Genomic DNA, 25166 nt, shown 5'->3' with positions numbered 1-25166 from the left:
ATGACAGACTCCATAGCTCATGTATATTTTTATTGTAATGCATACCCAAACAACCTTATCATCTAAACCTGTCTGGTTAAAACAAAAAGCAAACAAAAAGCAATTGAAAACAAAATCTTTTCAGAACTAGTGTCATTATTCAAACACAGAGAAGAGAATAGTTCTGAACAGGAGAAAATATGTAGTTCTTTTCCAGAGAATCTATTGGGAATACATTTGGTTAGAGCTGTTGTGTGCATCTCCACTTTACCTAAGCAGATCAATGGGTCCATGTTGGGCTTACCCCATAGGTTCAGAACCTGCAGATAGTGAAATCTGTGGTCCCAAATCCACAGATACAATGGGTCCACTGTATAGACTTTACTTGAAATACAAATAGTTTTGTTTTTCCTCTGGTTTGACCATTGTCCTGCTTCTAGTGTTGAATTACAGCTTTCTTTTTGGCAATTTGAGTAGGATATTCAGACATTTCTCTACAGCAGGGGTGTCCAAAGTTTTTGGCAGGAGGGCCACATCATCTATCTGACACTGTGTCAGGGGCCAGGGAAAAAAGAATTAATTTACATTTAAAATTTGAATAAATTTACATAAGTTTACATAAATTAATATACTAGAGGTGGAACTTATATGAATGAATGAAGGTCTTGCAATAGCTCAAGACCTATAAAAGGCCTTGCACAAAGCAAGGCCTGCCTTTCCTGTGCTGCCGCTACTGCATCACAGACCTGAAACAGGCGTGAAACAGGATGCTCTCATCCCACAGCTCACGCAAGAGGTCAAACAGTCGCCCTCACGCTGAGAGCAGCTGTGTTGGGCCAGTGCGGGCTCCAACAAATCTCCGGAGAGCCAGAGGCTCATTGGAGACTTGGGGCTCCCTGAGGGCCACATTGAGAGGCCTTGAGGGCTACATGTGGCCCCAGGGCTGGGGTTTGGGCACCCCTGCTCTACAGTCTTGTGCTTGACAAGTGTAAGAAAGAAACTAAAGAGGTCAGTAGAAAGTAATCATTGAGAGTGAACAAAAATGCCACCTACTTAAATCAAAATGCATATTTGGATGACATAAGGCCAATGCTATTCAAATTTCCATGCTGATGCATCCATGCCAATGGGGCATGCACTGCATCCTGTATTGAGGGGGGCAGTCATGGAGTCTTCCTCAAGGTACAGGAACATTTTTTTTCCTTACTTCGGGGCTGCATTGCAGCTGCATCAGTGCTGGAAAGTTGGATAGGATTGGGCCCACAGACTGAAATCCTATAGCACCTTCCTGGGAGTAAGCCCCATTAAATGAGACTTACTTCTGAGTAGACACACATAGGATTGTGCTCACTCACCTCTGAAAATGATTGTTTTGTTTTTTGTAAGCCTTTTGCTGTTAGAACTTATTTTTAAATAAATTTCTATCAAAGTAAGTACACAGACATATCTTGTGTTGCCCTTTGGTCACAGCAGCCTTGTGGCAGCCAGGGCTCATCTACCTGAGCCATTAATGGCTTAACTGTAAAAGTCCTCAGTTTGTGGGTTGGCTCAAAAAAGCACAAGACCACTAGATTATTTCTTTGTTTATTGACTAAATAAGTCGTAAGCAGTCCAGGACAGGCCTCACTGTGGTACAGTACTTTTGTATCATATAAATTTTAGGATTAAAATAATATTCAGATATAATTGCATCTTTTCTGACAGGATTCCTCTTCCATAGTTCATGGTACCAGAAAAAAAAAACCCATAAAGGGAGTCTGAATTTTTCAGAATGTCTTCAAGGGTGGCACTCTTGGGTCCCGTTGGCAAGTCAGAGGATTTTTTTTCCACAGAAGAATTACATGCCATTTTTTCCCCTCTAGTTAGTCACAGTGATTTCTTAAATCCTCTGCTGCATTCTGTTGTTTTCTTGTTTGTTTTTATGTGTACAGCAAAATATTCACTACCATTTCCCACCCAAGCAGTGTTGACTCGCACTCTGGATTGATTTCCAAGAGTGGCAGACGTTCAATATATGCCGTTTCCCTGCAGAGGAGTGAATTATAATCACATTTTATGTCCATGTATGCCATTCATATGAAGCCTTAAGCCTTCTGTTCTCATCACAATTCGGAATATCAACTTGTGTGCTTACTAAAGTTACTTGTATTCTTTGCAGCATTTTAAGTACTACTTTAGGCAAATGCTAGATTGATCTGTGGCATACTTTGAAACCATACTGCTCTGGATATCATGGCTAACGATAGGTTTAGATTGATGCTCTTTGTAATCAAACATGGAAAAATAATTTGCAGAATTATTGCATACAGAACGACCATTTGATTCTATCAATTGCTGTACATCTGTTGCTTTAATATCCTTATTTGGCTTCTCATAACCCATTTATAACCTTAATGGACTGTTCGTAGTTTAGGAGCTCTGTCCATTGTAAACAAAAGCCCATTAAGGGCAGATGTTGTCCATATTTTCCATGAAGGCATAATTGTGTATGTACATATTTCAATCAGTCTCGCCTTGAGTTTAGAAACACATGTATCAGACAGATGTGCAATAATAATAAAAGAGAACTGATAAAGATAAAAATACTATAATGCACAATATTATTTTGCTCATCACACCCAATCAGAAAAATGTGTGCTAGATTATATATAATGGGTCTTAGGCTGCAACCCTAAACACAACCCTAATCACACTTATTTAAAAGTAAGTCCCATTGAACTGAATGCATAGACATGTCTAGGATTGTGCTGTTAATGTCCATTAAGCATCTGTAATCTGCTTTCAGCTCTGTATTTAATAACCAAAGCTGCAGTCCTATACACACTTATCTAGGAGTATGTTAACTTATTGGGGTTTTCTTTGAGTAGACACAGATAGGATTGCACTGAAAATAATTTAAACCATGTGACCTATGATTGTATTATGGTAGCAGTAAGCCCCTCAATGTCTTACTCATTGTGCCACATTGTTAGAATGAGCTCATAATTTGCCAGGTTAAGAGGAGACCACTTTTCTTTGGCACTCTGTTAGTCCAGTCCTATCCCCCACTATCTGCCTCCATGCAAGGGGGGGGGCTGACCAAAAGACCTGGGAGAAGTAAGTAAAAATTGTTGTTACTTAGCTCCCAGTAGCTCCCCTGGTCACCACTGGGTTACCTCAGACTCATGCCACCTATTTTGCTAGTGTAAATCTGAGGTGACACAGGGTTTGTATTAGGCTGGAAAAACAAGTACAGCATCCTGGTGCATGCTGCTGTCACTAGGATCCACCCACTCCAGCTTCCTGAACAACCCCCCCAGAACACCCTGCTCCAAACCTTCCCCAAACTACCATGACTTACTCCTGGTAGCACCTTACTTGCTCTGATGTGAGCTGGGTCAAAGTGTGGTGGGTGCATAGAGACTCTTGCCATTTCCACTGGCAGCTCTGACATACTCAATGCCTGCAAAACAGTTGTGCTGCCATTAGGGCAGCAGATCGGGAGCTGATCTGCCCTCTGTAGAATTGGGCCATTAATTACATCCTAAAGTTTAGGAACAGCCGGTGGAATTACATGAGAGGTCTGCCTGTCCCCTTTTAGGTGCAAATTGATATTGGGCACAAATTGGGTATAGCAATTCACAGTATCATTTCCAGTCTGGGTTAAAATGATGCTCCGGGATGCTCCTAAATTCACTTTGAAATCCAGTATTAATCAACCTTCACAAATAGACTTTAGGAGCATTTTGGTTGGCTGTGGGGCTGTGGAGGACCATGAAATGCCACACCTGCAGGGAGGAATTCATATGAGATGAGAGGAAAGGGAGACTCAGCCCCTCTGTCTATTCCAATCACATATTTCTACTTAATTTTTACACCTGCATACTACTAATAGGCTAAATCAACAATTGGACTGTTTACATGCAGGACATGTCTTATGCTTTGTAAGCATGGAAATCAGCCATGACCTGTGGTGGGTTCAACGCAGCATCACAAGACTTTAAAAATTCATATAGAAAGCTGCAAGTTTAACAGAGGACAAAGTTTCTTTCTAGACTATACACTCAATATTAATGTATTCTGTGGTCGTTGATGCCAAGCATCAAATGTGACATTTTAATGTTTTATAGCTTCACTTGCGTGCTTAAAAAGTTCATAGTACTACCTATACTATACTACCTATACCTACCTATAGTACTACCTATAGGTGCAGTTGGGCCACATAGTACTACCTTAGTTGGCATCCTTCAGTCTTGGAAGACTATGGTATCGCGCTCTGAATAATGGTTCCGGAACAGTGTCCTCTCCAGTGCGCGAAGCCTGGGTAAGGTAGATATGGAGGATAGACTGTTTCCCATGTAGCAAATTCCCCCTCTCCACGTTGCTGAAATGGTCCAATGGAAAGGCAGAAGCCAGTATGGTTGGTTCTAGCGGCGTCACAGGAGTTGCCAGAACGTGACTGTGTTCAGCCATGAACTGCCTCAGGGACTCCGGCTCAGCATTTTGCCTCGAGGTTGACTCCTGAAGCCTTTTCCATAACTGGATGTAGCCACAAGGCAGTGGAGGTTTGGGATCAGAGTTTTCCTTCTCTCAGATGAGCTGCCTTCCCAGGCTGACGAGTCCCATCTACCCGGTGGCTGTTTAGTCGCCTCTTACGACAAGTACAGCCAAACTGAGGGCCTATTCTTATCCCCAGCCCCCAGGGGAAAGTACTACCTATACCTATACATAGTACTAACTATAATAAATTATGGAAGGGGTTATTGTCTAAGATAAACAGCAGTATGAACAGTGATGCTTGCAAGTAAGTGTCCATAGAAAGCCCATGTGTCCAGTTTGATTTTCAAAATGAAAAAAATAAACTAGCGCGTTGCTAGGTACAACCTTGACTGCTTTTTTCACATCTTTAAAAGAAAGCTTGCAGTAGTTTCTTCATATCTTTAGAAGAAAGCTCATAGTTACTTGTAAAAGTTTAATTGGATCCTTAAAGAAAAGAAGCAATTATAACCAGAAAGCTTTATATGGAGCAAGGAAAAGTTTATTCAGTCTGTCTACCTTAAAGTTAATGTGTGTTTAATTTGCTATTTGAAGTTAATATTTCCCACTCATTTTATGTAATCTGTAAGAACTTCAGTGTCATTAACTTTTTAAAAAATTGACTACAGTATTATATTGTGCCACTGAAGTTGCATTAAATATTTTAAGCTGCAGGACAAAAGACAGACTCCCGACCCAGATAGCACCATGTGCATTAGCATGATGAGTGCTGAGACTGTTGTTTTGGATAGCAGATTCTAGTGGGGGAAGCTAAAGGCCTGAATATTCAAGATAGACAGCCCAATCCTATTCAGTGCTGGTGCAGTTGGGCCACACTGCCCACACCATATCTAGTACTGGAACTGAGCAGTCCAGAGGTCTCCTCAGGGTAACATTTGTTCCCTTACTCTGTGTCAAGTCCCAGCCTACCCAATGGGATTTCTTGGATCTGTGCCTGCTAAATTGCTGGTGTAGTGCCCTGTATAGGGCCTCCAGGCCTGGGAAGGAGATTAGGACATGACAGATGCCTCCTCCACTGTCCTCTTCCCCCTCCCAGACCTGAATCATCCTCTCTCTGCCCTCCTTCTGCCCTGAGACACCCCCTCCAGGCCTCCATTCTGCCCTCCCTTGTACTACTCAGCGTAGTACTTTCCAGCACTGGTGGCCATTGGGCCGGATTCTGCACCAGCAGGACAGCACAGGATTTCCCACCAGTACTTCCGGCGCAGAAGTTGTTGCAGATGTGCTTTATGGCACATTTGCACCAGCACAGCACAACAATAGAACTGGGCTATAAATTGCAAAACAGCAGTGTACTGTAACAGAATTTGTCGTGCCCACTTTTTAATAATATCTAAGTAAACTAATATCATCAACACAAGTCAATCGATCACTGTTTTTTCCCCCCCAGCAAATGGTTTTGTGCCTTTTGGTATGTATACACTCACTTTTTACATTTTTGTACCACCCTTCTGCCAAGGAGCTCAGGGTGATGTACATGGTTCCTTCCCTTCATTTTTTTCTCACAACAACCCTGTGAGGTAGGTTAGGCTGAGAGATAATGACTGGTCCAAAGTCACCTAGGAAGCTCCATAGTTGAGTGGGGATTTGAATATGTCTCCTCCATGTCTAAAACCAACACCAGAACCACTACACCATACCTAGATACCAAATTGTTTATGACAGTAGCCATGCAGTGTGTAGAACCAATGAGTTGTCTAGTAATACCAAGAAAAAATAACATGTGGTTTCAATCTCCATACATTTTGATATGAACCTCCCTGACAGCTGCGATCAGCATCAGAAGCCCTTTTCAGGGGGGAACTGGGACATCTTCAGACACTGGGTACTGGAGAGACTAAATTTCTTTTGATTGTACCCTGATTATGGAATTCCCTCCCAATATCTTTTAAATATATTTTAGGTGCCAGACAAAGTCTGATCAGTTTACCAAACTTCTGGGAGTTTAATTTTAACTGGATTAATGTTGTTACTTGATAATAGCTTGGCATGGTCCAGCAGTTGCTTAAATTGCTTGACTGTTGGGTTGTGTAAACAGTTTTATCTTCTGTGTGCTATTACATTGATATTTCTATTATCTGTACTTTTTCAAGATGATTTTTTCTGTAGCAGATATTTTAATGACTTATTTCTCTCACATCACCTTGATGTTAATTTTATGGGAGAATCATAGTATATCTCTCCTGGGGGCTGGGAGATATGAATAGGCCCTCAGTTTGGCTGTACTTGTCTTAAGAGGCGACTAAACAGCCACTGGGTAGGTGGGACTCCTTAGCCTGGGAAGGCAGCTCATCTGAGAGAAGGAAAACTCTGATCCCAAACCTCCACTGCCTTGTGGCTACATCCAGTTATGGAAAAGGCTTCAGGAGTCAACCTCGAGGCAAAATGCTGAGCCGGAGTCCCTGAGGCAGTTCATGGCTGAACACAGTCACGTTCTGACAACTCCTGCGACGCTGCTGGAACCAACCGTATTGGCTTCTGCCTTTCCATTGGACCATTTCAGAGATGTGGAGAGGGGGGATTTGATGCATGGGAAACAGTCTATCCTCCGTATCTACTTTACCCAGGCTTTGCGCACTGGAGAGGACACTCTGTTCCAGAACACTGTTCAGAGCACGATACCATAGTCTCTCCGAGACTGAAGGATGCCAGCATGGTAGTATATAAATAAATAGCACCTATGGAAAACAGTAATAAGATATTTTTTTGCCTCAGTAAATCCCAAGGTACTTTCTGATTATGCCTCTGACTCTTTCAAATATGACATAAAAAGGCAATATACTTTCCAAACTAACATTTAATGCATCTAGAAATTCTTCCTAGATTGATGGCATCACTGTACAACAAGGGATTCTCTTCATTTCTTAGCTTCACCACCCCATAGCAATCACCTTAACCTCAAACATCATGTCTTTCCACCACTCTTCTACTTCAAATAGGTCCCTTTCTGAAGTTTGGAGAGGAGGCTCTGTATGCACTTTCACACATTTGTGACATTCCTGCTGAGTACATGTGTAAGTCCTCATTAGTTTTTGGACAGTTCCTGCCCATTCTGCCAACAACTAGAGACTGCCAATACTAATCCAGCTAGAACTGTAAGGGAAAGGCTATAGCTCAGTGATACAGTCCATTTTGTGCATAATATGTCCCATAGTCCAACTCTGACTGTGAGGGATGCCCCGTGAAGGGGGTCTCTGGGGGTCACCCAACAGGGCGCCAAGGGTCAGCTGGGTGGTCTCTTGGGAACCCCTGGGTGGGTGTGTCCACCACCCTGGGGTTCCCTGCAGGGGGAGCCTCAGACCAAGTCAGGGAGAGGGGGTTCACAACACCCTTGTCCTCCTCCCTGGAGGCAGGACCTGAGGCCCTTGGTCTTCAGGCAGGGGCTCCAGCTCTAGCCTCCTGCCTTCCCTCTCCAGAACTGCCTGTCATCACAGGCTTCCCTGCTTTTATCCACCCCAGCCACACCCTTGGTTCCTCCTCTTCCTCCCTCTCTAGGCTTAAAGGGACCCGGACCCTAGCCTGCTTCCCTCCTCTCTGGTGGTTACTGGGGATCCTACCCTGCCTATTGCTCCAGTCAGGTGAGCTCTGGGGGGACTTTCTCTCCCACCCAGCTACCCTGCGTCTCGCCTGGTCAGCTGGCAAGTTGGTGGCAGCTCTGTGGCCAGGCAGTTCTGTCCCTGGCCCACAGCCAGGTAAGGTGGGGTCGGCCAAGGGCTCAACCCCTGACACTGACTTTTCCAGGCAGGACTGGGAGAGCGCCTTCTGAAATCTTGGAGAGCCTAAATGTCCCAATATTTTGATGTTGAAAGTGAGCAAAGGAACAAACTAGGGTAGGGCATAGTCTATCACCATGCCACTTTCCACTGTACACATATTCACTGAACATGTATGGAGCAACCTGGACATCTGAACAGAGTTACAATAGTATTTGAAAGTTGTCTTTAAATGTTTCTTTTCAGAATCATTGTTTGTCTCCACGAGGTTGTCGTCGGCTCCATGCAGCTCTGGCCTCCATTTCTACTACTTGGTTGATTTTTTCCAACCTTGTCTTTCTTGGAGGGAATCATGTTGGAAGAATATACTGGAACAGGATTTTCATAGCAGGCAAGTGGTTTTCAATCTAAACATAATTTTTAAAGAAAAGTTTAATTAGGGGATATCTGGCTAAAATTAGAGTCTAATAACCCTGGGCATTGGGGGAAGGCTAGCTCTCTCTGATGCTACTTAACATGTGTTGCTTGCTGTTCCTTCAACTAGGCCTTCTTGCTCTTGGCATGGGTACAGCAGTAGTTGTGGCTGGCTTGCTGTCCTTCAGCCAGAGCATGCATTTATTATTTTTATATCAGGCATTTTTGAGATGTGTTTTCTGCAAAAATGACACCCCATGGCATATAAGAAGGCACTAAGATAGCATAGAACAATAATACAAAAATGTATAAAAGCTAATAACAATCCTAAAAACCAAAGCCAGATAAGCAGCAGAAGTTAAAACTGTTGCACATAGGAAAATATTCCTATAAGCGCAGCAAGTGTAGGTTTTACGCTTGAAATGGCAGTAGAGAAGCAAGTCCCACATAATGGAGACCACCACTGAGAATACCCATTCCTTGAGCAAAATGTCCAGGTTACAGGAGAAACAAATTTGGAGCAAAATCTTAATCAAACTAAGTGTTGGCTAAAATGATAAACATTAACATTTTAATTTTAGTTGTTTTCATTAATTTTGTACTTCATTGAACAGTGTCTGAATGGAAATCTTCAGGTTTCAATTACACAGCTCAGATTTTGATGTGTATTCTGTGCCACTGTCACAAACACTTTTACAGAAACATTTTTTTTCTCTCCGAAGGAGTTTTCTATATCTGTTCGTATGGACTGCTGTGTACTTCAGGGATATTTGTTTATCGGTAGAAATTGTCATTCCCATTGTGCAGTTAATAGGGTCTGAAATACCACTTTTAAGCTGTTCAGTGGATGGGAAGCTACCTACCATAATGAAAAGCAAAAACTCATTTTGAAACTGCAGAGGGCAACAGTATTCCTTCTTCCTAGTGATGATAAAAGGTACATTAAATTACCTTCAGTTAAAAATAGTCTTTCTGTGACCCTCTTTCCACTCCTCCATTTCTATGAAATCTGGGAAAGCTTTGCAAATGATTATAATTCAGGAGATGGTTGCCTACCACCTGCTTTTCTTGCCTGTGCATTCTCTCCTCTTCCTCCAGCCAAGTACCCCTGCTGTGGTATCATAGGGAATTAAGATTTTTTAATGTTGTAGAATGCTTTGAGTGACAGAAATGTAGGTACAAGTATTTGAAATGAGATCAGTACTATCGAGGAATTGCAATTCTCAAAACCAAGTGCAGCACAATATAATTGTCTGCCCAGGTCTTCCCTTTCTTTCAGTTGCCTGTAAGGCCAAGTTAACCTCTAAGAGAAAAGGTGAGAGCATTGTGCATGCAGCAGAAAAGGCACTGTGTTGAATTTCTGGGTCAAAAACTGAACTGCTGGCTATTCCCACTGCTTGTCCCATCTTTAAATGGCCAAGTACCTGGGTGCCTTTGTCATCATGGCCACACATTGATCTCTCCCTTACTCTCCATCATCTTTCAGCACAGTCAGGTCACTGGTCCATTTAGCATCACTACATGGATGGGCAGTGATTCTTAACTGGCCCCCCTCTAAAAGTGTCTGGGGCTAAACCTGTGACATTTTGCATGCAAAGCAGGTGGTCTAACTAAGCCGCAGCAGTAGCAAGATGAGTTTTGAAACTCAACAGAATTGCAAATGTCCTTTTAGTTGTGAACTCCCATCCTTCCTCCCACCCACCCCCCAAAATGCTCTGTCTTAGTGTTTGTAATGGAGGTTTAATTTTAATGTACAACAGAGCAGGCATTTTATGTTCTGTTTTCTACATAATTAGGTGCACGATTTTAAGCAATTTTAGTACATTATTTTCAAGGAGTTTGAAATAGCTGTTACAATTACCTTGCAAATGCTTCAAACATTATGAAGTGATACATAAAGAAAATAAATATTGTGGGAACATAGGAAATGATTTGCTGATTCTGATCCTGGATAATGTCTATCTCATCCTAATGGTTTATTTTCTATATTTGCCAACGTCAATATTATTGTTTTTGAAGCGCCACTTTCATTGTGACAGCATAGAATGCAAAACCAGTAGGGCTGCAATCCTCTGCATCTTTTTATGGAGCAAACCCTACTGAACACAGTAGACTTGCTTCTGAGTAACGTTGCATAGCATTACACTGTAGGTAATATGCAGTGCAATCTGAAGCATGTGTACCAGCTTCACTGAATTCTGTGGTATGTGTCCCTAGTACGCTCCCTAGAATGTGTGTTGCAGACTTAGATGCTTAATAAGAATTCAGGATCCTCCCAAAGGAAAAATCTGTAAGGTAATCTTCCCCATAAATATCTTCCCACCATCACTTGTTGTGCTTAACATCCAGCTGGAAGACATTCTTGAGAACTCAGAAACTTGCTCTTTACTATGTGATATTTTAAGTGGTCTTAAGGTATTAGTCTACTGTGGTTCATAATCTGTAGTAAACAGAGAATTCCCTAATCTTTATGAATCAGTTTATATAAACAGCATAAATGAAGTGTATAAATCTGTGTTTTAAAATAAAGGAACCAGAAGATTTAAACAGGGAGTCTGTGAATTGCCTGTCTTGGTTTGCAAAAGCTCTGGTGGAGGGCCTTGGTGCATGGAGGGGTTATGAATGCCTCTGTTTGGAAGGAGATGGTAGTGAGGCTGCTTCTAACAAAAGTTTTCTCTGAATTCCTCTGCTCTTGACAAATACTGGCTGGTTTGTTTTTTTAAAATAAAAATGTTATTGTGTTTCACATATGCTTCACTTAGGAATAAAGGGGGCCCCATATCTGCAGATCCCATATCTGCGGTATCAATAATCTCCAAATCAAGAGATTTGAATGCGCCCCTCCGGAGCCAAGGGGAGCTGTACTCCACTGACCCCCAGAGGATCTTCTGAGCACATCTGCATGCATCTGCCCGTGGCCTCTTCTGGGCTCAGACTGACTCTTAGATTTCTTTTTCTTTTTTTTAACCCGAAGTAACGTTTTTAATGCATTATAAGGCATTGGAGGACTGGGGAAGCCTCTGCTGGGCTCCATAGGGTGGGGGGTGTTTGCCTTTATTCGTGGATTCACTTAACCGCGGGGAGTTCCGGAATGGAACCCCTGTGGATAAGGGGGCATGCCTGTATTACAAAACTGTATAAATTATCTTTAAAAAGCATGATTTATAATTTTGTGCTGCTTCTATAAATTCTGAATTCATCATCATATCACCATCATTTTTATTTGCTAACATTAGTTTCAATACCAGGTCACTCAAGCTGCAATCCTATGCACACTTTCCTAAGAATAAGCTCTGCTGAAATCAATGGGACTTAGTTCTGAGTAGTAAAGCATTGGATTGTACCTCAGTTAATATACTCGTATGTGTCAGTTTGTACCATTTATCAGACATTTAAGAACATAAGAACATAAGAAGAGCCCTGCTGGATCAGGCCAAAGGCCCATCTAGTCCAGCTTCCTGTATCTCACAGTGGCCCACCAAATGCCCCAGGAAGCACACAAGACAACAGGCACAACCTGAGTCCTGATGCCCTCCCCTGCATCTGGCAACCAGAGGCAGCTTGCCTCTAAAACAAGAGCTTGTGCATACCTACTATGACTTGTAACCCGTAATGAACTTCTCCAGAAATTCGCCCAATCCCCGCTTAAAGGCATCCAGGCAACATGCCATAACTACTTCTTGTGGCAAAGAGTTCCACAAACTAATTATACGCTGAGTAAAGAAACAATCAGCCTGAAGAAAACACAGGTCATCGTTCAGGATATGGACTTACCTCCCTGCATTACAATCTCTGCGCGTGAACTGGAGGTTGTCCATGACTTTGTGTAGCTTGGCTCAACGATCTCCGACACTCTTTGTCTCGATACCGAGCTAAACAAACGCATCGGTAAAGCAGCTACCACGTTTTCCAGACTCACAAAGAGAGTCTGGTCCAACAAGAAGCTGACAGAACATACCAAGATCCAGGTCTACAGAGCTTGCGTCCTGAGTACACTTCTGTACTGCAGCAAGTCATGGACTCTTCACACACAACAGGAGAAGAGGCTGAACGCTTTCCACATGCGCTGCCTCCGACGCATCCTTGGTATCACCTGGCAGGGCAAAGTTCCAAACAACACAGTCCTGGAACGAGCTGGAATCCCTAGTATGTACGTACTGCTGTGTTGGCTTGGTCATGTTGTGAGAATGGGCAGTGGCTGGATCCCAAAGGATCTCCTCTTTGGAGAACTCATGCAGGGAAAGCGCCCTACAGGTAGACCACAGCTGCGATACAAGGACATCTGCAAGGGGGATCTGAAGGTCTTAGGAATGGACCTCAACAGATGGGAAACCTTGGCCTCTGAGCGTCCCGCTTGGAGGCAGGCTGTGCAGCATGGCCTCTCCCAGTTTGAAGTGGCACTTGCCCAACAGACTGAGGCAAAGAGGCAAAGAAGGAAGGCCCACAGCCAGGGAGACACACCAGGGACAGACTACATTTGCTCCCAGTGTGGAAGGGACTGTCACTCCCGAATCGGCCTTTTCAGGCACACTAGACGCTGTTCTAGAACCACTTTTCAGAGCGCGATACCATAGTCTCCCGAGACTGAAGGATGCTGATGATGATGATGAAAGAAATATTTTCTTCTGTCTGCCCTAACTCTCCCAACACTATTTATCGTTCAATCTCTAATTTCCCTCTAGTCGAATCAAATTGATGTATTCGTCATTAATGTTCCACAAAGTACTATTCCCAAATAGCATTAATAACCAAGCCATCCACTCAGCACGGCACTCTAAAATCCTTGTCCAGTTATCCAATCAGTTGAACTTATTTCTTTAACTTTATCCATTTTTTAAAAAATTGTGCTTTGTTGATTTACAGCAGTTCTTCATATATGTTGATCATGAAACTACAAATACATAACAGAATTTTGACATGTATTCAGCACACTTTTAACAACATTCAAAAGACATACTTTATTTGGATCTGGTGATCCAAATTTAAAATCAGATTAATGACATAAGCCTACCCCCCCCCCACCACCTCTTTTTAGTTTCCAAAGATGTTTGAACGAATTTAGCATATTTTGGGAGTTCTGCATCCAAAAACAGCATCAATTTTGCCCGATTTGCTCTAATTTGGGGGGTTTGGCAAAGCCACTTTATATGCTGATTCAAGCTGCTTCCTCATGAAGAAGCTGACATCTTGGCTTTCTCCATAGGAAGCTGTTTGAATTCGCATATAAGGTGGCTATGCTGTACCTGCAAAACTAGAGCCAATCATGGACAAAACAGGGGTTAAGAATGCTAGAGCTCTCCCTGACACTACCCCTGCAGCCCACCCCAATGCACAACCCTGATCAGACCACCCTCTGCCTCATCCTGCCCCTACTGGTGGCTTACCAGTACCAACAGGCATGGCGGAGTCCAACAATCTTCTTCTGGTGGTGCTGTTGCCAAAAGCAGAAAACCTTTCCACTGCTGTAAATGGCTCCGCATGCTGACCTGATCCAAGTTAGGATCAGGTCATCTCTTGCATATCTCTTTATTTTTAATTTTAAATGCACATTGTAAATCACTGCAATGGGTATGCACATTTAAACACACATTGTGAATCACTGAGTACAATGGAACTTACTCCCAGGTAAGTGTGTATGGAATTGCAGCCTAGTAGAACTTGTATAATTTCTAAAGATCTCCATCAGCAAGTTATCCAAGCTGTTTTTAATCTAATTCATTCTTCTCAATTCAAACTCATTATAAAATGTCTTAACTGTAGAAACTAATACAATGAGGGTCTTTGTTCCATCTTCTCTGACACCTATTCATTTAATAGCAGCATTCCATTTGCCATCAATTTTGCATAGGAAGCCATATTATACTTTTTGCCACATTTCAAATCTGCCTAGCTGCCCACCCAAATTAAATTCCTTTGTATTAATTGGCGAAACTATATGTGAGAATGTGGGATTTGGACATGGTGCCATGCCTTTTCTTACAGTAGCCCAAATTATCAGCAGATTTTCAATTATATTATCCTCCTCTTGAAGAAAAGTTATTCCTTCCTTTTTCTGTACCTAAAGGAGATGTCAGATAGGTGTCCAGAAAAGTGTATACACTTTTGTCCAGAAAAGTGTATACGTGCTGCTTAACAACCATTCGCTGAACAACGGATCGCATATATGACGGTGGTCAAAGCACAGTAAAGATGCTCTTAATGAGACAATTGCAACTGCCATAGCCTGCAGCAGAGTGTCTGTTTACATAACAGAGAGGCTCTTAATGCAAAGAACAGGCAATCTATCTCCAGTAGCCTGTGCAGCCAGCTAGTGTCTGGCAGAGAATGTTTGTTTACCCAACAAAGGCAATATATTTGACTGAATGTTCACTTAATGACCAGATCGCATAACAGCGTGAATCAGAGAACATATCTCCATCATTAAGTGGCGCACACCTGTATTCTAAACCGCTGGTGGCCCACCCATGAAGTGTACTGAGTCACCTATTCTGAGAGGAACTCTCAGGATCTGTGATTCTATTCCCATTTGCTCTCCAGAGAATGGAAAGAGGATAACTGTCTTCTCTGTGCCTTCACTTCCAAAATCTTCCAAAATCTGCCAGTTTTGAGGGTGCAATGGCACTGCACACTGAAAAAGCATAGAGAGAGTGGAATTTGGGTGTTACCTTGGTTTGGGCCAGGCCTGCATGGTTTTCTCATGAAGTCTGGTATGCATCAACACTCCTTTCTGCTGTACTTCAAAACCAAGCTTCCAATTAACTCTTTGCTTTCCCAGAGTTCCATATCAACCATTCTGAGATCTTCTGCCATTACTACTGACTGGTTTCTGATTTCCCTGTTTGTGGCAACAGGACTGAACATATGGTTGCAACTGAGTTTCAAAGAATCTTAAATGAAATAAAGTATCATACTTCCTACAAGGGCTCAGAACTAAAGCTGCCTTGGACGCATGGATTCATTATTCCTTCTGAGAACTAGAGTGTCCCTCATGGTTCTGTTGGACCTTTCATTAGTAGTAGGATACCCATGTTATTACTCTAGGCCAGGGGTGCTCAATAGGTGGATCGCGATCTACCGGTAGATCGCGAGGCAAAATGAGTAGATCGCGGAGTGCCGACCCCCCCCTTCAGGTGCCTCTGGGAGGAAACGCCGGGAGTAAGGCCCATTGTACTCAATGGGGCTTACTCCCAGGTAAGTGTGGCTAGGATTGCAGCCTCACAGCCTAATCCTAGGCATGTCTACTCAGGAGTAAGTCCTGTTATACTCAGTGGGGCTCAAGGTACACCAACATACATTGTACACATAAATGTTATATGTTATGATGGCGCGAACATTGTAAAAAAAAAAACTCTGGTAGATCTCCGGGCCTTGCTGGGTTTCAAAGTAGCTCTCGAGCCAAAAAAGGGTGAGCACCCCTGCTCTAGGCCAAGTGTTGAGGTTGGGTTTAGGGTGCACAATGTTGTCCTGGTTTGCGCCACACTTGGAGGGATGGATGCAGAACCTGTTGTTAGGTAACACTTCTTGGCTTTATACTCAGTAGCCTTTAGGGGCCCATAGGATTCCTTTTTGTCACTATGCAATTTAACTTCTACATGAAACTGGTGGGGAAGTCTGTCAGGGGATTTGGGCAGCTGACATCCAGCTCTGTCTCACTGAATCATCTGATTCCCGAGTGGATTTTGAGAACCATTTTCAAGGGATCCTTATGGACTGGAAGTGAACTAACAAACTGAAATGTAATCCAGTAAAAATGAAGGTGCTAATAGTTAGTAGGGGAACAGAACCATTTTTTTTTTAGGTACAGTGAGGCCCTTCTAACATGGGTCAAAACCTGCATTGAGTCAAATCTGCTGGTCCCAAATCCACTGAGAAAGAGGGCCTGCTGTATTATTGTTATTAGATTATTGAATGTTTTATTGTAAATTGTTTTTATGCTTTTGTTAGCCAATCTAGTGGAAAGGCAGAATAGGAATGAATGATTAAATAGAAATAACTGCAAAAAATGCTGCCTTGATTATAGGAATTGTTGACTGTATCTATGATTCTGAGTTCACACATTACACATTTACCCATACTGGTGCAGTATGTCCCCTATGCAGTCAGGGCTGTTTATATGTATTAAAGAACCTTGAACAGGTTCTTAATACAATAGTTTGTCCTTACTGTTTATTATGGGATTATGCTTGGCTCAGCTATCTGGCACATATCTAAATATAACTTGTATTCTGCTTGTTGTTGTGTCTCTGCATGGAGGTAGAGACCACTATTCTCACGGGGAAGCATGAACAGTTTTCTTTAAAAATGTGCATGCTATTTTTAGAGACAAGAGACAAAAGCATGAGTTTCTTCCAGATTACTAGATTGTCTTGACTGCTCAGGCTCCTGTTGAATCAAATTTCTTTGGACAGGCATTGTATTTAAAACTGAACTACAACATTACAATTTAAACAATGATTACTGTGTAGACTTGTGAGCATGCAATTCAGTCGACAATCAGAGACCCAGATCCTGCTGTGATATTTGTTGCTGGGAAATATCTGAAGTTCCTGAGAATTCCAAAATTATTGTTTATCTCTGACTTTGTTCTTCATTCAATGTCATTGGCATGTTAGTCATAGAGCATTCTGCTTCACATAGCAAGAAGAAATATAAAATAAGAGAAGCATAGACTTGAGAGGTGCATCAGATTTTTGAGGCATGAGGGGCTTGACTGATAACAAGAAAATGAAATTCAGCAATGACACATTTAAGTTGATAGAAACAAGAATGGAGAATCAAACCCAGAAATACAACATGGGGAATACTTGACCTGAGATATTGAACTAACATGCTTGAGGAAATTAATTGTTGAGATGCCATGTTGCTGTGATATTGTATTTATTCTCTCTTTATATTGGCTGCTGTTATTTATACTGGATTTTGTTTTATGATAAATGTTTGTAAGTCACTTAAAGAGCTGAAGGCAGAAGACAAGTTGAGAAAATAAAAAACAACAAAAGGCAGAAATACATGTCATTGCTCCCCCCCCCCATAATTCATTTTTACTGCACTTATATACAGGTGGAGTCTATTTATCCGCATTAGTTCCATTCTGTGACTAGGCGCAATTAACAAAAAACGCATCGTGCTAAATGCCATAGAGTTATGCAGATTTGCTGCAGCCTGACACTTCTGGATGGAAGGAAACTAAGGCAGCTGTTCTCAATCCCCTCCGCTCTGTACTCAGCCCTCCTGTTGCCAGCTGTCCTGCTTCTTTCACAGTTGGAATGGTGAGCTTGCTTGGGAAGCCTCGTCCTCTGTGTCCCAGGCGGCCTCTCAACAGTGCTGCAGGTTCTCCTCCTCCTCCTTGCTGCTACCGCACCTGCAGCCCTCCCTGGCCACCATCATGGAAGCTCCTCTGTCCTGAAGCATTCTGGGACTTGTAGTCCGGCTCTCTGCTTACCCTCACCTGTCTCTCCAAGGCTTCCCAAGGCTTGCTTGGGAAGGCTTGCTGGAGCAGGAGAGCCTGCATCATTGGGGGAGGGGGGAATTCGGCAAACACTCCCTGGGTTTTTTAAAGCAATCCCCTCTCCTCCCCCTCCTGCCTCCCCCTCCTGAACCCTCCCCATTGCCAGCTGCCCAGCTTCTTTCACAGTTGGAATACTGAGCTTTTAAGAGTCTAGCCCTATGTGTTTCTACTCAGAAGTAAACCCCATTCCAGTCAATGGGACTTACTCCCAGGAAAGCGTGGAGAGGATTGTAGGCTAAATCTCATGCTTTGCTTGGTGGGAAGGCTTGCTTGTATAGGTGATTGCCTGCACCATGGGGGGGGGGGAAATTAGGCAAACACTCCCTGGGTTTTTTAAAGCAATGCCCTCTGTTGCTACCACACCTGCCCCTTCGTGTGTGTCAGTGAGAGAGAGAGAGAGAGAGCTCCACCTCACTGCACGTGTTCTGGTTACACAGGGTTTTCCACCCCCCTCTTCAAACTCGGCTGGCTCAGGGGCTCCAGGAATGTTACTGTTCCTTTGCAAGGGGAACCTCTTCCATGTCTCCAGGGCTATTCCCTGCCTGGGGGAGGCGGAGCCTTTTTGCAATGTTTTGGGCTGCCTGGAAACGGATCTAGACGCCAGCACAGGGCAAAGGAGGCAAAGGTGTGTGTGACTTTCAGTACCCCACCCCATTCTTGTTGAGACAAACTGGCAGATAAAAAAATCTGTGGATAAATAGACTGCACCTGTACTACCTTTCTGCCAAGGCATCCAAGGCTGCTGGTTATCTCTTCAGAATCCTGTGGCATGAGCTCCATTGCCTGGGCTTTTTGCCTTTCCCTCAAGGCACACAGATCTTTAAGTAACCCTTGGACACATCAAGGATGGGCTCCCCCACAGTTCTCAAACCACTGGCAATTTCCTCCAGAGTGGTGGATGGCATGAACTCCCTGGATGATTCAGCCTCTCCCTCTGGTCTCTATTTGTAGAGGCTTGCATTTTCTAGAAGACACCATGGCTCTGATTAAAGAATGCATGTGGAGTAGTGGGCTTCCATAACCCATTTTACAAAACTATTATTTCACCAATTAGCTGTTGAAAAGGTGGGGTGTTGACCTCACCTTCCAGTGTCCCATCCCCCCAACTGCTTATTGGCCAGATTTCAGCTTTTTAAAAGGACCACATGCCCCCGCTGTGGAGACTCTCACCCATCTCCATGTGTGACTTCCATTTAGGGATATGTTTATGGATGACTGCTTCTTGCAAGTACTGCATTGTCAATTGGATTAATGCAGTTATGATACATGGTAGGATGAACAGAAGGGCCAGTCTGCTGAAGCACTATTATATGAGTCCACCAATAATTAGGGCTATATAAAAGGGCACTTTTGCTATTTACATAAACCACATTTTTGGTCTCTTATGTGTGTACATGTAAGCAATGATGAATAAGTCAGGTTTATAGCAGTGGTAGTCCTTAGCCAAACAATGTAATAATAACTGGCTGCAGCTGTGTTTTTTGGGGTTTTTTTGTCTTCACTAACTAAAATATTTTACAAGACTACAGCGAAAGCTTGTTTCAAGTGGAATAATTTCTGTACAATGTCTGACTTACAACAACACACAGGGAGAGCATGACAGTGAGCAAGAGATTGAGACAGAGCATTGGGAGAGGATTTATTTTATTATAAATGACTTGTTAAAACAAGTCCCTTCAAATATAGCACAACTGTAATAATCATTATTGCTGAATCTAGACATAGACATGTTTACTTACTTGTTTAAAAATGTATATCCTGTGCTTTGTTAGTTGTTATATAATAGTAATATATCCTCCACGGTTGGGGAAAATGACTTCTGTTAGTGAACAGAAGAATGTGGGCGTGCTAACCTATTGTATGTAAAAATCAAGTATATTTTAAAAAATTGGTTTTGAATGTCACCCAAAACGTTAAAAATATCTTTTTTTGGAAAGTTAGTTTCTCTTTCTTCTGCAGATGAAAATTACTCCTATTGTGGAGTTAATGTCGAAAGCTTTTTCTGTTATCACAGAAAGTAAAAATTGGTGGAAGTGAACAGTGCTGAACTTAAATCTCTGTGATTCATTCCAGAAGTAATGGTTTGTTGGTAATCCAGGCACTTCATTTTCAGGGTCCATCACCCCTATTCTTTCACTGCTCCCATAGGTATTGCCTAGTAACTAACAGCCCAATCCTATCTCATTCCCCATGTGGTGATGCAACGCAGGCTATGGCACACTCCACCCAGTTCTATCATTGCCCCATTCTTCCCCAACCTCGCCCTGTTCTACCCCTCTCCACATCCCTCCGCTGGGTGTCCTCAGTCTGCTGGTATGCAGATCCAGCCACTTGCCACATTTTCCTACAGCCACAAAGGGCCTTATGCCATTGGAGTAAACATTCTGGCAGCATAACCCTACATAGGGTTGGACCGACAAGCTTTTAAAATCTCATGAAACGAACCTGTAAGACCTACAGCCCAGTCCTATCCTGCACCAGCCCACGTGCTGAAGCATCACCAAAGCAGTGTCTGCTGCATACTGCAGGATGGCTGGACACCAGGACCTGCAACTTTACTTGCCTCATCTGCTGCTCCGTGGTCCCCCATCAGCCTACTCAGATCTACACCAGCTCTTTTGCTGGCATAGATCTGTTGGGTTAAAGGGAGCATGTCAGGGCTGGAATGGGTGCATGGGATACTGTTGATGCTGAGATCCCCCCCATTCTGACCCAATCTACTAGCAACTCTGTGTTGATAGCTAGTTTGTGTGGCACAGCTGCTGTTGCCTGGTCTCCTGGCCTTTGCACTGGCAGCCATGCTCCACAGACCATTGGGGAAGCATATGTGATGGTTTACTGCTTGGTATGCTGGCAGACCTTGGGATCTGTGGACGGTATTGGGCCACTAGCCTCTTAGAAATTCTTCTTGAAAATACTTTCACCAGCACCATCCTATCTCAGAGTCTATACTAAAAGGCAATGGGATTTTTAAAATTTATACCTCTTCTGAAAAGAACATGTGGGAGATGGAGCTTCAGTTCTGAAACAGTTCTGATGACTGAGTGACTCATTCACTCTGATACTTGTGGTGCTGAAGGTGTTTCTGCCCCGGGCTTGCCCTACCAGTAGGCACAGTGTAGCAGCTGCCTCAGGCAGCCGTAAACAGGGGGGGAAAAATGTGTTCATTTTTTAATTTATGGTTGGCAACCTTCAGCCTCGAAAGACTATGGTATAAGCCTATAGCACCTGGTATTCCCAGGCGGTCTCCCATCTAAGTACTAACCAGGCCTGACCCTGCTTAGCTTCCAAGATCAGACAAGATCAGGCATGTGCAGGGTAATAGAGTGGGCTTTTTCTTGGATTTGGCTTTTGAAACCTCCGGAGTTAATATCTAAAAGAAATCTAAGCAGATGTGCTACAAATATAAATACTAGCCATTGCATTCAGATGTAGCAGGGGAAAGCTACCAAAAGAGATCATCTGCTCCTTCTCACAAGGATTAATGACCCTTTTTGGAGCACATCTAGTCCCTTTGAGTTCCTTAAATCAAAAGAGTTATTCTCTTTGTATGGCAATAGCAAATTTAACTGAGATGCCTTGAAGGGTGCAGGGTGCAGAGAAAAAAATAGAAAGATCTGATAACATAGAACTAGCTCTGCTAAAGAAATACAGCTCACCTGCATGAAACTAGAATTAAAATTGGAGGGAAAAAGATCTATAAATCAGTCTGTACCAATTAAAGTCCCCTGAGTAGCAGCAGGCAGCTACATGGCTGCTTAAGATAGCCAAAGCAGCTAACCGACCTTGGGTAGCATTACCAAGCTAATCTGCCCAAGAGGATGAATGATTCACAAACAATGTCTCCAGTGAGAGGATTATTCAGAAATAGGATTTTCCTTAACACTGTGAGATATTTTCTTCTCTGAATCGCACAAGAGTAAATCAAGTGTAATTCTAGGCACCGCTAATGGAACAGAGTCCTAAGTGGTGTGTGCCGGCTCAGCCAACATATTTATTTAGACTGCTAATCCAGGCTGTCCTCAAAGGCTCAGATTTTAAAAGTAATTTGTTAAAATGTTTAAATGAACGATGTTAGAATAAAGTTATCACATCAGTCAGCCTTGCTCTTGCAAAGATGTCTTGTGTCTCTTCTGAAAGATTGTTGGCACTAGGACATTATCATACTTTCAGCCTTTGGCAGCCATGTTTTGTAGTCACCCTGTGTTGATTTTAGTCCCTTTTCCATGGGCTAAGCACAGCACAGATTAGCTTTCAGCACCCAATCTCTTACTCTCACTCTCTCTCTCACGCACACACAGAGAGAAAGAGAGAGAGAGAGAGAGAGAGAGGTCAGTGTCTATCAAGTATCAAAAAGCAATCTGTACTGACTTTGGCACACGGCAACAACATGTGCATGACTGGCTCACCCCATGGCAGTGCAACTCAAGTAGGACTGATTAAAATAGCAGCTGTCATATACTGAAGTGTTTGTACAAATTGGTCTCTATGCTTGGACTTTAAGAATGGGGTTTTTTATGAGCAGATGTAGGTGTTGTTTTTTTTACATCAGCATGAGTCCATTTTCCAGTTAAGCCAGTGGTTTTATGGGAAGAAAAGATGTAAAACTGCAAGGAAATTATGATAGTTGCATCATGGCTTTTCAGACTTCAAAAGTTATCTCAATTCATGTATCCTCTCCTTGTATTGTCCCCCTTGGCCAGTTCTACTCAAGTCCTGATTGTTTAGGTTCCATCTCAGTGGTTTTTATGTTTATTCCCCCAAGATAAAAGAATGTTGTCCCTTTTGAGGTACAAAGCTTCTCCTGTACTTTTTGAAATGGGTGCAAAATGCACTCTTCCACATAGCCTTTGGTGTAATTGGCTAGTCTTTTTGGCACTGTTTTTGTTTTTCTATTGTAGTTTTTAACCTTTTAAAATTTAATTTTAATTTGTTTATATTTATGTGTGTAAACTTCTTTGAGTTTTGGAAAATTGACTAGAAAATATTTTTTGTAATACTGTAATAGTAGCTGAAGACTACTAACGTTGGAGGGGCAGAAGGTTGCCAGTCTGAGACACCATTGTTGACTTGTACTCCAGCTGACATTAACTCAGAAAAATGTCCATACCTGAACCTCATAGAGCCATATATTTGGAAGGGACCTACAAGATCATTAAGTCCAACCCCAGACAGTCCACAACTACCTCATCCCTGATAGATAGCTTTCTAACCTTTGCTTAAAGACCTCCAATGATGGAGAGTCTGCTACCTTCTGAGGCAGTTTTACTGCTGGATAGTTCTTACCATCAGGAAATTCTTCCTAACTTTTTATCAAAATCTCCCTTGTAATTTAAACCTATTTGAATGGTCCAAATTTGAGGGAATCTTCTTTACTCCTTAAATGAAAATGAAATGTTCACACCTCCAAAATTCATCTGGCCTTCTAACAGCAGTCCCTTTTCCTCACATATGTTTTAAAAGCACTGCTGGTAACTATAGACACAAGCCACCTAGGCCAGAGTTAGACTGATATGAAAAAGAAGCACCTTTCATCTTTTTGGAAAGTGTTCTTTTTGAGGGGAGGAAGATAAAAAGCTACATACTGAAGGCAGAACTGGAACAATGGCACCTTTCCTTTGTTCCTATTCTCTGATTTCCCTTTTTAAATGATGAAGTGCAGAAGATTTGTAGTTTTTTTTTAATAGATCAAAGCCTTCTAGTAGGGGTCCTGTTCAGCTGTTGGTGTTGTCTGCAAAAGGCAAATGCTCTTTTCACTTCTCTGCCAGCATGAAGTTTAAGTGTAGTTTTACAATGTTCCTTTTAGAACATTCCTTTAAAAACATATATTACTCAAGGTATATATGTTCATGTATAAAATTATAGACCAGTGGTACTCAAACATTTTAGCACCAGAACCTGCTTTAGAATGACAATCTGTAGGGACCCACAGGAAGTAATGTCATTCACCTAGAAGTGATATCATGGCCAGAGGTGACATCATCAATGTAGGCTTCAAACCTAAGCCACGATCAGCCAAACATTCCATTACATAGCATTCTGGTGCTGTAATTTTGCATAATTTGGAATTTAACATTCCAACTTGGAAGTCAAAGCAGAACGTGAATCCTTCAACCACATAGCCCCCCCCCCCTTTCCAGCATCCCATCTTCCCACCTATTCAGGGCAAAGCACCATGCCTCACTCCCACCAGGAACCCACCCTGTCCAGCAGCTCTGTACCCTGTATTTTCAATGGCAATGGAGCTGGGTGCTATGCAACCCACCCAAAGTTGGCTCGCTACCCACCTAATGGGTCCCGACCCACAGTTTGAGAAACACTGATATAGATTAAGCTTTTAACAGGCAACCAGGCGCTGATAGCCCTAAACAACAATCCATACAAAATAGCCATAATGGCTTCAGTTCCTAACAGCACCAGGAACATCCTGGTCTCAAGCTCTAAATGCTCTATAGAATAGAGCAGGGGTGCCCAAACCCTGGCCCGGGGGCCACTTGCAGCCCTTGGGGGCTCTTAATCAGGGCCTCAGGGAGCCCCCAGTCTCCAATGAGTCTCTGGCCCTTCAGAGACTTTTTGGAGCCCGTGCTGGTCCAACGCAACTGCTGTCAGCAAGAGGACGACTGTTCGACTTCTCACCTGAGCTGTGGGACAAGGGCTTCCTCCACTACTTGCTGTTTCATGTCTGGAATGCAGCAGTGGCAGCGAAGGAAAGGTTGGCCTTGCTTTGTGCAAGGCCTTTTATAGGCCTTGAGCTACTGCAAGACCTTCATTCATTCATATAAGTTCCATCTCTAATATGTTCATTTATGTAAATTTATTCAAATTTGAAATATAAATTAATTCGGCCCCTGGACACAGTGTCAGAGAGATGATGTGGCCCTCCTGCCAAAAAGTTTGGACACCCCTGGATTAGAGCATAGAATAGAATAGAGAATAGAATAGAACAGAGGTGGGCAAACTTCAGGCTGGTATTGAATTAATTTTTTACTAGAACCCTATGGTTCACTAGTGGGAGC

General features: G+C 42.8%; 1 protein-coding gene across 1 annotated transcript in view; it reads left to right on the top strand.

Moving 5' to 3' along the window:
• Nucleotides 1-25166, top strand: part of HHAT (hedgehog acyltransferase) — a 189751-nt gene that overhangs the window by 125285 nt on the left and 39300 nt on the right. Inside the window, exon 10 of the mRNA XM_066611755.1 lies at nt 8475-8619. Within this exon, the coding sequence (XP_066467852.1) occupies nt 8475-8619 (145 nt within the window). The remainder of the gene's footprint in view (nt 1-8474; nt 8620-25166) is intronic.

Source organism: Tiliqua scincoides, chromosome 1, assembly GCF_035046505.1.
Source record: "Tiliqua scincoides isolate rTilSci1 chromosome 1, rTilSci1.hap2, whole genome shotgun sequence".
Taxonomy (NCBI): Eukaryota; Metazoa; Chordata; class Lepidosauria; order Squamata; family Scincidae; genus Tiliqua; species Tiliqua scincoides.
The sequence above is the reverse complement of the archived record's forward strand: the minus strand, read 5'-3'. Positions and strand labels throughout refer to the sequence as shown.